This window comes from Falco biarmicus, chromosome 2, assembly GCF_023638135.1.
Source record: "Falco biarmicus isolate bFalBia1 chromosome 2, bFalBia1.pri, whole genome shotgun sequence".
Classification (NCBI taxonomy): Eukaryota; Metazoa; Chordata; class Aves; order Falconiformes; family Falconidae; genus Falco; species Falco biarmicus.
In genome coordinates, this window is record NC_079289.1 from 23,027,018 (window position 1) to 23,042,959 (window position 15,942).

General features: G+C 40.7%; 1 protein-coding gene across 5 annotated transcripts in view; it reads right to left on the reverse strand.

Moving 5' to 3' along the window:
- The window catches only part of LNX2 (ligand of numb-protein X 2), a 65,230-nt gene that overhangs the window by 17,966 nt on the left and 31,322 nt on the right, over positions 1–15,942 (reverse strand). For all 5 annotated transcript variants that reach the window (XM_056327420.1, XM_056327421.1, XM_056327425.1 and 2 more), the window contains 3 exons: positions 10,738–11,259; positions 1,661–1,899; positions 386–585 (listed from right to left, as the gene is read on the reverse strand). In XM_056327420.1, the coding sequence (XP_056183395.1) occupies positions 386–585; positions 1,661–1,899; positions 10,738–11,138 (840 nt within the window). In that variant the 5' untranslated portion in view covers positions 11,139–11,259. The remainder of the gene's footprint in view (positions 1–385; positions 586–1,660; positions 1,900–10,737; positions 11,260–15,942) is intronic.

Below are 15,942 nucleotides of genomic sequence, written 5' to 3' on the forward strand. Positions count from 1 at the left end.
TTACACAGGACAAATTATGCCAACTTGTTAGCAAGAAGTAACCTTGGGTTCCGTCGGAAAGCATGCATTAAGTTGAAATAAAGCCCAAGTTCTACAGTATTTAAAACCAGAAAAATAAACCCATATTTTAAACGTTGATAAGAGATGCTAAGAAGGGAAAATAATTCCAGGGACTGGTCCAAGCAATAATGTAAAACATGACAGCCAAAAGTGCTAGAACAACAGGCTGTACTCTGAATATTAATTTGCCTTCCAACTGATAATTGCAAAGCTAACATTTATACAACACAGTCTGACAAGGAAAACCTCCTGTCTCATTTAACAGGTGGTTCTGCAAGAAGTGAATGGAAAACAGGCAGACAGAATATATAATTAGGTTCCATACTTGAAGTATTTGGTCTCCAGCAAGAAGTCTTCCATCTCTGGCAATGATCCCATCTCGATAAACCTCTTGAATGACAATGTTGATCAAAGGCGTTTCATTGCCACCCACTATGCTAATTCCTAATTCGATATAAGGATTGGACCGATGGATTTCAATAGTAGTGATCTCTCCTTCAGGCAAGGTAGGTGGCTGTTGATTTGCTGCCATTTATTTTTAAAAAGACAGATGATTAATATCCTTTATACCTCATTCACTTTCAATAAAGCAAATCACCAAAGGACAATGTAGACAGGCCACAGGACAACAGTTTAACAACAAACTAAATAAGCACAACTGGATTAGTTCCACTACTTGTTGGAACACCTAGCTCGTTAGAAACAACTCTCTAACAACTTAGTAGCATCCATGCTTCCTGAAATGGGATCACTTGGACTGGAAAAGAATATTCTTGAACCCTTTGGATCCTGTCCTTCATAATAAATTTCATATACTTAATTTCCAATTGGGTCACTTGTGATGTCACATTTGGTGATGATGATAAAAATGTGGTTTAGGGGTTACCCTACAGCACATGACTTGGTCATGTCTCTTCATCAGCTGGTCTCACAGCTGCATTAGGAGCTGCTGTTAAGTTACTGGGTCAAGAGAAGGAGCCCATTTCTGAAGCAAACATGGAGACAACTAAAGAGGAAAAAGGGGGATGCTAAAGGATGGCAAATACAGAGGAGAAGGAAGGGGACAGGACCACCTTCCTCTGTGGTAAGGCTCAGCACTTCCTCTCTAAAATCCCAGATGCTAGAGGTGTTACTGCTCATTCGGTGCAGATGGATGCAGGAGTTACTCAGCTGCCTTTTTGCTCGAGCAGGACAGCACTCCGTGTGTGGGAAGGCTGCTGATCCAGGCATGGGGAAAGGGGGAAGAGGGGAAAAGAAATCTCATCTTAGAAATCAACTTTTGTAATTTTACAGAAATTATACTCTTTCCATTTTGCTGCGAGGCCAGTGCTACTAATAGATTAATATGAACTATTGCACCATGGCATGTTTAATGATGATACAGCAGCATGATATCTGGCACGTGCTCTGAGATATTTCTTTCCTTCCTAATTGTGACCTTATCCCAGCTGCACACTTGCACATAACTGAAACCCACTAGTATTTCTCCAGGAACTGCAAAAGAAAAGAGCAGAAGATGATGATGCACACTCATGGCTGGTAAGAGACAAGCTCTGACACATCTGATAAAAGAGACTTAAGAAGATAGGTGATGACATACTGTCTGCTACTGTGTTCTCCTCAAACGGTGGATTGTCGATGCTGGGCTCGTCTGTCCATGTGGGAAGGGCAGGCGAGGTGAAGCTCTGTTCGGCTGGCACTACTCCCTGATCTGAATCCGGAGATAAACTGCTAGGTTGCTCCATCCCACCAGAACCACTCTCGCCCTCTGCTTCTGCTTGCAGCTTGCTTGTTTTCCTTCTCTCCAGAGCAACTCTTCGATTAGAAGCCCCAGGACACCTGTGAAGACAACGTTTATACCATGCTTCAAGCCTGCAGCAATGTTTGTAGCACAAAATGCCCAAGTACTCCATCAAATGAAATCAGTCTTCTTCAAAGGCACAGCTTTAAACTAACTATAAAAAATATTAAACACTTTGGATTTTAAGCCCAAAATATGGTTTTAGTGGACAGAACCCCAAAACAATACTGCCGCCTTCTCAAAACTACTACATAGCTCTTTGTCCATAAACTAAATGGACTGTAAAACCTTCTGAATGTGGACTCACTCTGTTATTTACATTCCAGTTTCTGGAAGATCATCTTGCTGAGAAGATTAAACAGGACTGGCATAAAATTCCACAGAAGAGAAGCCCCGTTCAAAGACACATTTGGAGACCCACTGAAGCAATATCCTTTTACCTTACCTTAGTAAGCCAATAGAAGGAAGCATCATGTTTTCCTGGAGTCATTTGGGGGAGGAGAGATATGAAAATTTACCTATATTGCAGTCTAATTGTTAAAATACTGAAAACAATCACGCTTGTCTAGGAGTTCATATGAAAAGTTAAGCAGAAGTAACAGCTCTGCTCATCACCTCCCCTTGAAACAGTAGAAGGTGTTTCATCCTCCTCCTGCCTCTCCTTTTCTCTTCCTGACTTCACACAGGAGATGTAATTTGTTACTTTCCCTCTTGCAACAATGCTCCATCAGCATTTGGTGCTTTTCACTCTAAACTCATTTCTGTGAGTTCCCGTTATTCTTAATGCAGTAATTTTTTATGCTTATGTTTAAAATCCTACAACAGTTATTGCAAAAAAAGGGCTGCAATGTTGCAAATTCACAGAACGCCTTCATTTATGGTCTTACATTTATATGTAGATAATTGGATGTGGACATCAATCTTACATCTGTCTGTGTGACAGTTTTGCCAGTGTCTGATATGTCACTTCTTACAGTATTTGATGTCCTCCTTCAAGTTCCTGCTTCTGGAGCTGCTGACCACCTAAAGATGCTTGTATTGTAGCAGTGTCAGAAAAAAGGAACCATGTTCTTGAAAGGACTCCCTGTTTTGGAACTTGACAGATTGTGCTAACAAAAGAAGAAATGATTTATTGTTGCAACAGGAGAAGAAATGTGTTAACAGAGTAAAAGACGGCAGAAGTCTAACGGTGTGCTAACTTGTTAAACCAGAATGTTTTGAGAATCACAGCTCTGTTCTGACATTCTGTGAACAGGATTTGGTAATTGTATGGTTAGACTGTTTCACAGCATGAGGGATTTTGAAGAAATGTTAACAAAGTTATTCAGCTCTGAAGAATGTTGGTAAAGACATCTGTATAGCTTTTGTGACCCTCACCAGTGTTATACATACATAAGGTGATATATATATATATGTGCATGTGTGTATATCTTAATCATTATATATATATATAAAAGTAATTATATACATGTTTAGAAGAATAGCATAGGGTAACCCAAATGTGCTGTGAAATATGCATAAATACATAAATTAGAGACAGTTCACATGATGAAATGACACACGTAAGAGATCTTTTCTTGGGGCTTTCCCCAAGGCTAGTCATCTTATTCTTCACAGTTAATAAAATGCAAGCACAAAACATGAAAATTACTTGAAAGATTTTGCTTTGTGAAAAAGTTTATCTGATTGTAATGATGGAACACAACCCTACTGCTTGGTTTTGCCAAGGTACTAGTCACTACACGAAATCACTGGCATAGTGGGACTCATCAGCTAAGAAATCTGGCCAGTCTCTGTCTGTTCTGGTGGCCAGAGACAACACAGTTACAGGTGAAACTCGGCAGGAAGTTTTTTATCATTGACCACTTCACAACGTAAAACCTCAAAACAAGAATCCCGAAAGGCCAAGAAACTGAGAAATGCAATCCCTTCCATCAGAATTTCTAAAATACTTTAACTTGATGGGTTAGGCTCACACTCCCCCAAATCTTAGCACTGACAGCTGGAGAAAAAAAGACCAATCTCCAATATCACTCACTCCTGCAGCAACATGGCAAAGGGTAAATGCTCTCGTAGAAGAAACCTCTTATCTATTGGGAGCTCTGACAGATGCGCTCGCCCACACTGATCTGCAAGAGTTTAGGACAAAGCCACTCCAAGCTGCATGTCCTTGCTGTCCCTGAACTGCTCTGCTATAGGAGTTGTGATTTTTCAGCAAAAAGGTGAATGAATAGCTCAAAACTGACACTGTCAGAGGACCATGCTCCCATCCCACTGAGTTTAGCCAGTACAGTCCAGAATGAGTGGACTAATTCTGCCAACCAGATACTTCCTTAGGTATCTTCTACCAAAACACTGTGCTGTTGACTCTTACTCAGCCAGCTCACAAGGCCTGTGGATCCCAAAGGACCTGGTGTAGATGACAAAGCAGAGCTTGGATTTATTATTTTTTTTAAACTGTATCAAACCAGGATGGAACAAAAATCATCCCTGGAAGTGCCCTATTTCTGTCAAAGCCTTCCAAACCACAGTGAGGTCCTCCTCCACCCTCCTTCAGAGAGCACATTCCCCCACCCTTACCTGGCAGCTGATGAAAGACGTTGCACAAAATAAAAATAGATTTGAGGTTTATTTTGGCCAATGATATTTAATTATCATTTCAAAGGCTAATATCAAGAAATGTAAACAGCCTTCTGAGCACACCTACTCAGCTCAGTGGAATCCCTTTTGTGTAGCTTTCTACACGGCAAAAAAGGAAAAAACCTAGATTCTTCCCCAAACTAATCAGTAATTGTAACAGACTATGATTTTCAGCCTGGTATAGCGCAGCTACGTTGCCAGGAAAGTAGTTGTCTGGTGGAGACATTAATGCATGGGGTACCAGTTCCTAGGTCTTTAAACACGATATACCACCTACCAAGCAGCAAAACCCAGGACTGGTATTCAAGCACATCTACAAGGAGATTTTTCATTTCCACTTGCAATATAAAAAGATTTTATTGGCAGTGGGAATGTATCATTCACAAACAGCAAAACCATACAGCAGTCGTAACACTTAACCAGTGCCGATAAATCTCTAAAGGTGCACACCTTCACTAATACTGTTTTTGTCAAATATCTGGGATAAAGAGCATTTTGGACCAAATCTTGTAACAAGTTATGTACACAGATGGGCATCTTGGGATCAAAACAAACATTGAAGCTTGTTTTTATAGGTACAGGAATCCATTCTTATACAATAAATTGCATAAATAAGGGCTGAAATGAGACCGAAATGTGTCTTACAGGAACAGCATTTCATATCTCCCTACAAAGCCAGAATATCTTGGTTAGGAATGAGAAGAAAGGCAGGAAGATTTTTCTAGAATTTCCAGAAATTATTTCATTTCTTTCATGAATCAAGATGCTCAAGAGTAGAGATACTGAAGCAACCAGCTACAGCAACTGAGTGATATTATTTCTTGGGAAACTTGCAGGGCAATTGTTCTTGGGTTGTAAAATCAGCTTCTGCTTATGTTCATTGACTCCCTTGTCTCCTCCCTTCAGCACCAGATTTTGCTGAATTCTGCATGGTGATAAAGTGTAGCTTTTACCTTCAAGTCCTCTCAATCCACATCAGACAGAGCAGGTTTTTTTGTTTGGGGTTTTTTTGTTGTTGTTTTTGTTTGAGGGTTTTTTTACAGCCAAGTCCACTGTGATTCTCATTTAAAAGCTGAGTTCTTGGAACACTAGCAGCAATCCCTCTCTGAAGATAAAAAGAGCTTTCACACAAAATTAAGATGTAGTTTACAGTGTATTCTGTGGAATAACAGTAGGGGTTCAAAAACCACATTTGCTCACTGACTACTGAAAAGAAAGATTTCATTGTAACTTATGCTGTCAGCTTCTGCCCAGTCTAGAGGTCTGATAAAAGCAAACACACCAAATAGCCTCAAACCAGTCACACTAAATTGTTTTCCAAGCAGGAGCTGAATTTCAGCAAAGACTGCAGAGAAGCAACCTAAATGCCTTTGCTATTGCTCATAAAACTTTGCCAGCAAAGTGACCTTAAGCACTAATTCTGGCAAGATTTACAGCCGCAATTCAGAGTAAAACACAGTGCTGCTTTGGAAGGTTAAGTATTTGGGTCTTGGTTTTTCTTTTGCCAGAACAAAAAAAATAAAAGGGGGGGGGGGGGGGGGGAGGGAGGGGACCACAAAAAGGAGGCAAATAAGAGTCATCTTGGTTTGGGCATCAGAGAAGACTCAAGAAAAACAAAAAAAAGAGTGGTTTTGTTGCACATTTCTTTCTCACATCCAATGATCTCAGCAGCCTACAAGAAGCCAGGTGGCTTCAGAACAGAGTAAACCACATAAAGATCCTGTACCTTTCCAGGAATGGAAAGAGTCCACAGGGCATGCAGAAACTCCGAATCTGTTGCCTATCCACTTACTAGGTGTAAGAAAAGACCTGCCAGAAGAGGGTTAAATCCTACAGATCCTCTTCACTTCTCCTGGTGCTAACAAAGAGCAGGGCAGGGATAGCGCTTGCAGCTAACATGGGACCAGGTGGGAAGAACAGGACTTGGCAGCACTACCATAAACACCAAAATAACTGGGACTGCCAAGATTTTGAATGACAAAATTCTTTGTCTATACAACTGATTTTCTGATGGATCTTGTTAATCTAAATCCATATATTAAGCATGGTGACTGACACACTGTGAATAGCTCAATACTTTCTTCAATTCCAGAAAATACAATCCTATATAAAGTGTGAACTTAATTTGACATAAAATTTGCTATAAGGTTGGCCTCAACATTAAAGCATTTGGGAAAATGAATGGCTCCATCCAAAATGGTAACTTAAACTACCACAGGAGAATATAGGAGGGAACAACTGAAGCCCAACTCGAAAGCAATACATAAAACACAATACCTAACCATCTCACTAAAAAGTTGTACAAATTTCAGAGTATGTTTTTGTACAATGGAGTTTCTTCAGGTCTGAATAATCTGTAAGAATGAACTGAATTAAAATCATACACAAACTCAATAATCCTTCTGTCAGATTTCCTTCTGATAAATACACCTTTGATATTTAGAAGTGGAATTGGCACCTACTTTACCAAACATTAAACAAATTTTCTGTACCAAGTGACTGGGAAAATTTGTACAACTCAGCATTACTCATATATTTTTGTCCTTCAAATCTAATTATGTGCATTGTGTTTAACTTTGAAAACCACAGTTCCCAAGCAAATGTGATGAATATGTTCTTTATGCAATGAGGTATCATGGAGTGAAATTAGTGACCATGAAGTAATCAAGTTTGTGTCTCATGCCTCTCATCTCCTTGCTGGAGCAGCTTGCAGTAACTCTACACTCTGAGATGCCTGGTGCATGCGATGACATTTTCTTCCAGCTTTTATGTTCAAATGGAGATGATTAAAAGAACACTGGAAAACCTGAGTGTGAATGTTTTTAGACAGTGAGAACTAACCAACTGTATTGTATTTCTTAAAAATACAAACTAGTTCATGTAAGGGCTTGTTGAGACTGGTTTATATTAATCTACGCTGAAAATTATAATAAAACTGGATTTTATATTTCTTTCCCACGTTTAATGATCAGTAGTAGAATTTTACTGGATTCACTAATCCATATAAAAACAAATCCGAATTACACAGTTGCTGCCATTGTTTATGTCAGCAATGATAATTTACAGGTGTTCAGATGTTTGCAAATAAAATTAATTGAAAACGTAAATCATCATATACTTAAAATGCGTATCGACATCCCAAGGCAACAGAAGGAATAGAAAATGAGCAGCCCTCTGCAACTGAAAGCTTTTTTGCAGCTGACAAACAAAAGCTAGTGACTCAGCTCACTTGGACTTTGTAATAACTTTGTGCATCATGTAAATGAGTATTTCATATATACCCAAAGAGAGCATAGATAAGTGTTCCATGTAGAAATAAATTACGTAGCCCTGTTGTAAACAGCCCTAATATCATTCAAAGAGATGCCAACGAAGGCAAATGCACTGAAGAGGTGAGGGATATGACAGTGGGAAACCAGAAGATGAACCAAATATGTAGCAGGTGTCTTGCTAGCATTTTGCCTTTTATTAAAATCAAACTAGTTTAACAGTATGATTATAAATAGAACAGTTAGGCTTCCTCACCACCCTCATATCATCATACATATCAAAAATTACTTGCCTGGATGAAACAAGCAAGAGCCTAAGCTAACATAGAAAACATGTGGAGGAAAAAAAAAAAAAAAAAAAAGGCTCCTCCACTCCTCCTTAGTCCCCACACCTCTCTGATGTGGACACTGAACATGTGTACATTCATGCTGTGGGTACAACAACCAACAAAACCCCAGCAACCCCAGGCTCACCACATCCTGCACGCCCAAGGTCCTCCCAGGCTATGAATCCCTGGAAGCCTTCAGGATGTAAGGAAGAAGAGGGCACGCTGGAAGTACGCGTGTAAACAAACTGCTCCCAAGGCAGGTGGCAGCTGCTCTCTTCCCTTTCTCTGCAGAGCACCTGCCTGCATGCCTACCCATACCGCACCTGACTCCCAAACAAACTCCTCCGCAATGTCACCCTTCACCTGAGGACAGTCTCCAAGAGTCTCCAGATGGACAAAGACTGAGACTTGGAAAGAAGCTCAGCGCGTAGATCCGTGCAGCTCTCAAATGAGCTTTTCCACCTGGGTGGCCAGCAGCGTTGCTGGACTGGACTGAGGGCTGGCGGAGGGGGCACACAGCTATCACTGCCCTCCTTTGGGGGAGCGGGACAGGAAAGGAAACTGCTCCCCATTCCACCACAGCCACCACTGTCCCTTCCTCTGGGCCTGGGGTTTTGAGTCCCAACGTGGAGGGGTCTTTGCCTAAAGAGCTGGCACAGATAAGACTAGCAAACCATGAAACACCCCCATGGAATGGGCAACCACTGAAGTTTATGGAGGCTGGTTTAAAAAAAATGTAAAGAAAAGGGGTGGGGGGAACAGTATCAAATTGAATGAAAGCAAAGCAGGTAAGAACAAAGCCCATGATGAAGTCATGGAAATGAAAAGATCTCATCTCAGCCACTGACCAAGGAGACCAGAAGAATTAGGACTCCGATAGGAGTCCTCTTCATGAAGAGCTGCCACACAAAATGCTTGTTTTTACAAACGTAGCTGACAAAAACACTCGCGTGTTGAACTGCATTTCCCTAGTGCCTTTTGCCTATGTACAATGGATATGCTCAATGCTTATTCTTCTGGGCTGGATGCTTTTTTGCAAGGACAATTAGATATTTTTCTGAAACTTCCCTCTGCAAAACAAACATAGGCTTCCAAATAGCATCAAGTTGTACACAGGGAATATTTTCTGGTAGCCGACGCTATTTACGTGAACTGGATCCTTTGAAGTCAGACACATTGCCTTTGAATACATTATTTCCTTCTTTTTGCAATTCTTCACCATACTCCTCTTACAATTTCATAAATCTCTAAACAGTTTAAAATTAGTTGGTATAGATATGCATAATATTTTTTAAGCCCCGACTCATTAATTCCACCGTATTTTAGATTTAACATACATAGTATGTCCAAGTTTTTGTTAATGACTCATGTAACTGAACAGCTCATGATTAAAAAAGCTCTATCTGTTTATTTACTGAAAATATTCTCCAATTTATAGAGGCAACAAAAGATGAAAAATGCACTTCTCAAAACAAGTTTAACATTTTCCATTAGAAAAGTGGCATTGCCTTACAGAGAAGAATGAAACATCTTCATATAGCAGGGTACCACACACATGGTATGGAGGCAACTCCTTTGCTGGAAGAACCAAATGCACTAGTCTGCAAAATATGAAGTATCATTCTATCTGAATTTGATAATCATAGAACACCAGGTTGGAAGGGACCACAAGGATCATCTGCTCCAACCTTATAACCTTATCCCTCTCTATCATGACCTCCTTTCAATGTTTAAATATTTAGGGCAGGACAACATAAAGCAGAATTATAAAAATATTAACAATGCAAAATAAGGTCCTAAACATTTAGGTGCAGGTAATATTGAAATGTATCTCTCTGACACAAAATCACTCATAAAAGCTGCACCAAAACTTCCCACTGGTGTTAAGTGATGAGTTTCTACCTAATTAACAGGGTGTTGGAAGTGTACTATAAGCAATCAAAACAAACAACCAAAAAATCCTAGAAACTACATCATGTTTGCATGACATACCATCAACCTGTTCAGTAAACAGTTTTATTTTCTTTTTTAACAGGGAAAAATAGGTCTTGCAGGAGTCTCCAGGGATACCCTGTCCATCCGCCTATCTCAAAGCAGAATCAATTCTGCTGTAACTGTTCCTGAAAAAGGTTGGTTTAACATGTTCATAAACACTTCTGAAAGTGGGGAATTCACAATCACCACCCAAGCAATCTATGCCACTGCCAGACCATTATAAAGCATTTTTTCCTCTAATCTGAACTAATCTCCTTTGTTCCTATTGCACCACTTCCCTCCTCTCTACAGAGTTTGCGCATCTCTCATTTTTCCCCTCCTTCAGACTTTTTTCCCCTACCATAAACAACCTCCGTTTTAACTTTTTCTGCTAAATCATTTTTTGAGACCTCTAATGAATAATTTCGTTCTCACCACAGCTCTCTCCAAGAGTCATCATGCTATTACTGGTGCAACATCCAATATGGGATCCAGTGCTGTAGCTGTGCACAGTTACAGACAGACCATTTCCCACAGTCTTCTACTGTAAATTTAAAAACCACCACCAATCCTCTCTCCACTCCTGCCCCCAGTTTCTACTGCTACAGAAACTGGCCTATCAAGTGTGTAAGGAACATGCAATGCAAGCACCAGTACTGCTCACCTGTTTTTGAGATGTGCCGCCAGGTCACAGCGTTGCATGACTTCTTGACACACGGCAGAGAACGGGCACAAAACAAACAGTTTGTCTAACAGTTTATGAACAAGAATGCTGGATTTTTTGCAGAGTTTAAAATGGAGTCGTTTTCGATCCAGCGGACAGAAATCCTTCTCTTGCAGAAAGTTCCTTAGGCACTTGTAGCAGAAAGTGTGTCCACAGGGAGTGTCCAATGGCTGCAACAAGGGCTGAAGGCAAATGTGGCAGACCAAGTCATCGTCCACTTCATTCTGGTAGTTGTAGAGGTGGTTTTCCCTTGTCCAGTGCTGCTGGCCACACTCGAAGCACAGAGGGTTCAAGGAGGCATTCTGCTCCACCGAAGCCATGTCATCACCTGTAGTCCCCATTGTACAGCTAAGAAGGCTGACGGATCCTCCTCCTCCTCATATGATGGGGTTGCTCACATAATGCTCAGAGGGAAGCAACTTCTTTCAGGGTGACTTAGGCTCTTCAGCCAAGTGTCATTTTCTGCAACAAATAAAGAAATAAAAATCATTCATTTTGCATGAATTATGACGGTTCTTGTCAGAACTTTAGACTTCTTCGGGGTTTACCAGAATATAACAGCTAGATAGATTAAGAAAATACTCCTGTTTTCTGTAAATTTGTCATAGAAGACAGCAACAAAAAAATCTGGAAGTACAATTCCTTTTGCAACATAAACGTGTTATGGCTTCATAACAGCTGCTGCACTGCACAGTTTTCACCTGCAAGATGACCAGTTTGTGACAGCAAGGACGCCGCATTATGCAATGTCACAGCAGAAGCGTGCAATTAGCATCTAGCACAAAAATACCCTATTGTGGAATAATGGTTATATGACCAAGTAATTAAATGTGTTCTTTAATATGAGATTATGATTTTAATCTGGTCCTACTCTTTTTTTAGGATTTTGACTATTAATGTAGAATATAACACATTAAAGTTCTAAATACACTGCATTAAAAGTAACAGCAACAAACCGCTTACTCTGTTCTTTCCATTAGTAATATTGCATATGTGTCACCACTTACCTTCAGGTTTTCTCTGTGGGTTTCTACACAGTAGGGGGGACTGATTCTATCCAGTACACCACATTTGATGTAGTACAGAGGCCAGTAATAAAAATATGCAATAAACTAATCATATGAAGCTATTGGTTCCAAACAACTATCTGTTTTGCTTTTTATCTAACAAAATCACAGCATACTCAATGTGGTGATAATAGTGTCAGTCAAAGGACTGTAGGTCTGTCACTGTAGGATTTACTTTCTGAACCTTATAAGCTATTCAACTTTGCCCCTCTTAAAATAGCTGCATGGTCAGGAAACTGTGCAGCCATCATTCTGCACTTTCAAACACTAAATCCTTACTCCTCCCAACCTTATTTACCCTTCTCTCCCTTAGAAAACCACACTGCTTGACACCCGTAACAGGATGATCTAGAAAACAAAACAAATGTTCTCACATTCTTAACTAGATCTCCTCATTCATTCATTAATTTTGGTAAATGTTCTCATTGGTGGTGGTGGGGGGAAATCAAATTTGGGCAATGCTTACTTTGTGACTAAATTCTTCATTGCAATTCAGCAAGCAACACTCATGACAGACACTTACTGTATTCTAGCAGAGTAGCAGCAAGCATACAGAGAAATGAAAACTGCTAGTCTAGGTACCAGCCCATCATCTTTATTTTTAGCTGCTGAAATGTAGTCATAAATATATTCTGAAATTCCTGTGAAACACATGCATTTCACCATGTCTCACTTTTAAGAGAATCCCTGCTTTGGTTTTTGCCCCTTAACCTCACACAGCCAAGCACAAGACTTAGAGCACATTTTACAAGGATTATTATATCCTTTGACGCAAAAAGGATTAAATAGTAATTTGTAATCCAGGCTTCTATTCTGCCGTGGAAATTGATGCTCATCATTGCCCTGACTCGTAGTAGATAATGTGCACCTTCTGGAAAGGATTTCACAACGGAACAGCATAGTGGTTCTTTGTTACTGCAGACTAAGAATGCAAAATAAATAAGAACCCAAAAGAGATTACTCAAAAAAACAGCCTTAAATGTATTATGTAAGAGCTCAAAGATTGGATAGCAGAGCACGGGGCCCTCGTGCTCAAACCGCAGCACTCTCACTCTGTGTTCATGCTACTGGATTAACGCAGTAGGGATGAGACCCATCTAATGGCTGTTCTTTATGTAATGCAAAATAAACCAGATAAATGTTCTAGAAAAACACTGCAGTGATTTGTGACTTTACCAAATTATTTTGCTGCTTAGGGCACCAGGAGTGGAACACGTGGCACATGCCATATTGTACTTGGGGGTACCTGCAACACCAACAGGTATGGCAGAGGGAAGGAACATGCAAAACAGGCAGAGAAAGACATTTGTGTGTTGCCCAAACACTAGACACACTCCTATACTAGTTCTCTTCCTCCTTCTCCAAGTAACCAAGGTCCCAAGAAGGGAGCAAGTCCTACATCAGCAAGGCTACAGGAAAACCCAGGGACCATTCTGTGCCCTGCCGGTATGAAGCTCTGGTTGTGGACCCCTGACAGTGAGCATTCACCTTCCCGAAGGCTTCTAGCATTTCTGTCCTTTGAAGTCTGTGTGACTCACATGGCAGTCAGCTACAGAGCACCAGGCAGCATCAGGCAGTAAATGTACCCATGAAATACTCTGAACACGTACTTGCTACAGTCAGATACCTGCACCCCCCTTTTAGAAGGTTGTAATTAAATCCTTTGTGTGTTAAAAACTTTTTAAAATAGCTTACTATAAATTTTGAACAAAAAGTAAAATAAGAAAAGTTATTGAGCAATCAGGCTTTCACTGCCATGTTTTCAATTATCACGACAAGCATTCCTTCTTCGGAAAGGTACATCCAGGGGCAAGCTTTGTTTGCTTAAACCACAAGAGTTTGTCCTCAGTGAAGCACAGGCAGCTGCTCTCTGTTGCCCACCACTGAAGGAGGTGAGCAGGCAGACCTGTTCCCAGGACAGCCCCATCCCAGTGTCTTAACACTGCTGGTGCAGGGCCAAGTGCCCTGGGCTGTGCTTTGCTGCAGAGGTGGCACTTCAGGCCAGGGGCAGGCTGTTTTGCTGACCGTTGCCATTGCCTCTAGCTGCTTCTCAGCGCTGCCAGTGCCCCGTTAGCTTAGATCATCAATAAATACCATATAAACTAGCCCCACCACCTCTTCCACAGCTGCCAGCAGAGCTGCGAGAGAAACAGATAGTGGATTGCAAGATGAAGATTCAAAAAAAACCCAAACCCAACCCACTACCACCACCCACACCACCCACCCCCAAACAGCAACAACAACAAAAAAGAAAACGGTGAGGTTTCTTCACTTTCACACTGCTGTCTGCTTCCTTCACTTCTGTGCTGCATTTGGGGCAAGCCTGTTCCATGACTAAGGAATCAATCACCAGGATTTGTATTGATTATATACCACAGCTGCCTAATCATCAATTCCAAGACTTTTTACAGGCTGATCCCAGTGCAAAATATTAACTGATTTACAAAGTCCACAAACGCAGTATTTGTGGTCTGAGCAACAACTGAGACGGCAGGCAAGGTCTAAATTTCACTGATGTAAAAGCACTATATCCCTGAAATCCACAATGCTGGAGCACTGCCATTTCTAATACCCTACTTCAACCCTCGTTATGCATCCCTTATTTGCTGTATCTCTTATCACTGCAGATCACCAGGTCCACAGGATGGTATCAGCTCGGGAAAGCTGCAAACAGGAAAAATAATCAGAATTATACAAAACATGAAGAAGGTAAAAGAGCCAGCCAGGCCTGTTATTCAAGTCATATAATTCCCTAGGAAATAATTCTCCTGGGACTTCATTACAACAGCCAAACAGTGCAGGTGGTGCCCTGCTTTCAGTTTTCAATCAGATTCTGCTTGGGAACTGGGCAAGACTGGACATCCAACTGTGCAAATTTTTATTTTATTTTTTTACATGGAGTGAGCATGCGAGTGACTTTATACAGCCTTATCCTCAGGCCTTCTCTAGTTCTGACTTACTGATTCAACTAACATTCTCTGGAGAAGCTTGACACATTTTTACAAAATCGTAAGGTGTCAGGCTTTATACCTACATCAGGTTTCACGATGTTTATTCCTTTTGTCTGAATAGGCACTGTAAAAAAAACCAAACAAACCACAAGCAAACTGGAATTGCAGCAATAACTTAGCCTTTTTACTATGGTTGTCTTTTTTTACATGTCACAAATAATTAACACTAGTTTAAGTTTGAAGTTAATGGAAATATGTATTTTGCAATGAATGCCCTCACAGATTTAAGTAATCTATTTCTAAATTCTCTTATCAAAATCCTGGAGATTTAGAGCCCATTAACTGACTGTTCAAAATTTTACAAAACAATCTGACTATACCCCAGAAGCAAACAACTAAAGAAAATACTCGTTTTACCAACTGATCTCTTCCAAAATTACCTTTAAGATACTACAATTTCCAATTTTCTCTACTACCCTATGCAATTCCCTCAACCAAAAGCAAAGGTCAAAAAAGCACCCTTTGATGAATGACACCCCTGTTCCTTTGCTGGACTCGGATGTCCCTGTATTCTAAAACAGCTGGGATGCACATCTCTCAGTTCTGTGGCTAACAACTCTTTACACCAGAATGGACACCATCTCACTGAGATGTATTTAACCACTGAATCGATGCTTAATTTCTACTGTGTAGCTTAAACAAACTGCAGGGGAGAAACATCCACCTGTATTTCCACTTGATCCACGGCCACCGACTGCTGGCTGCTGCTTCTCATCCCAGAGGGCTCAAAATTGCTTCCTCCTGGCAGCACAAGAATGCCTCAGCATATCCCTTCCTTATCCCTCCACAGTGGGGAAAGGGAGGATATGGAAAGAAGTTGTAACAGCTACAGTGAAGGTTTCACATGACCCTAAACTCAGGCAGTCCTTTCCTGGTCAGTCAGATTTGTACTTGCAAGGCAATACGTAACATGTATCGATCAATAACTCCAAACAACAGTATGGTCATCACCCTGGATTTCAGGAATGGTTGGCTTAATTTTAAAATGCCACAGGATTTCTGAAGTCTGTTCTCCATGGCCATGGCACCTAAGTGCCAAAGCTAGCTAGGAAGGATCTCAGAATACC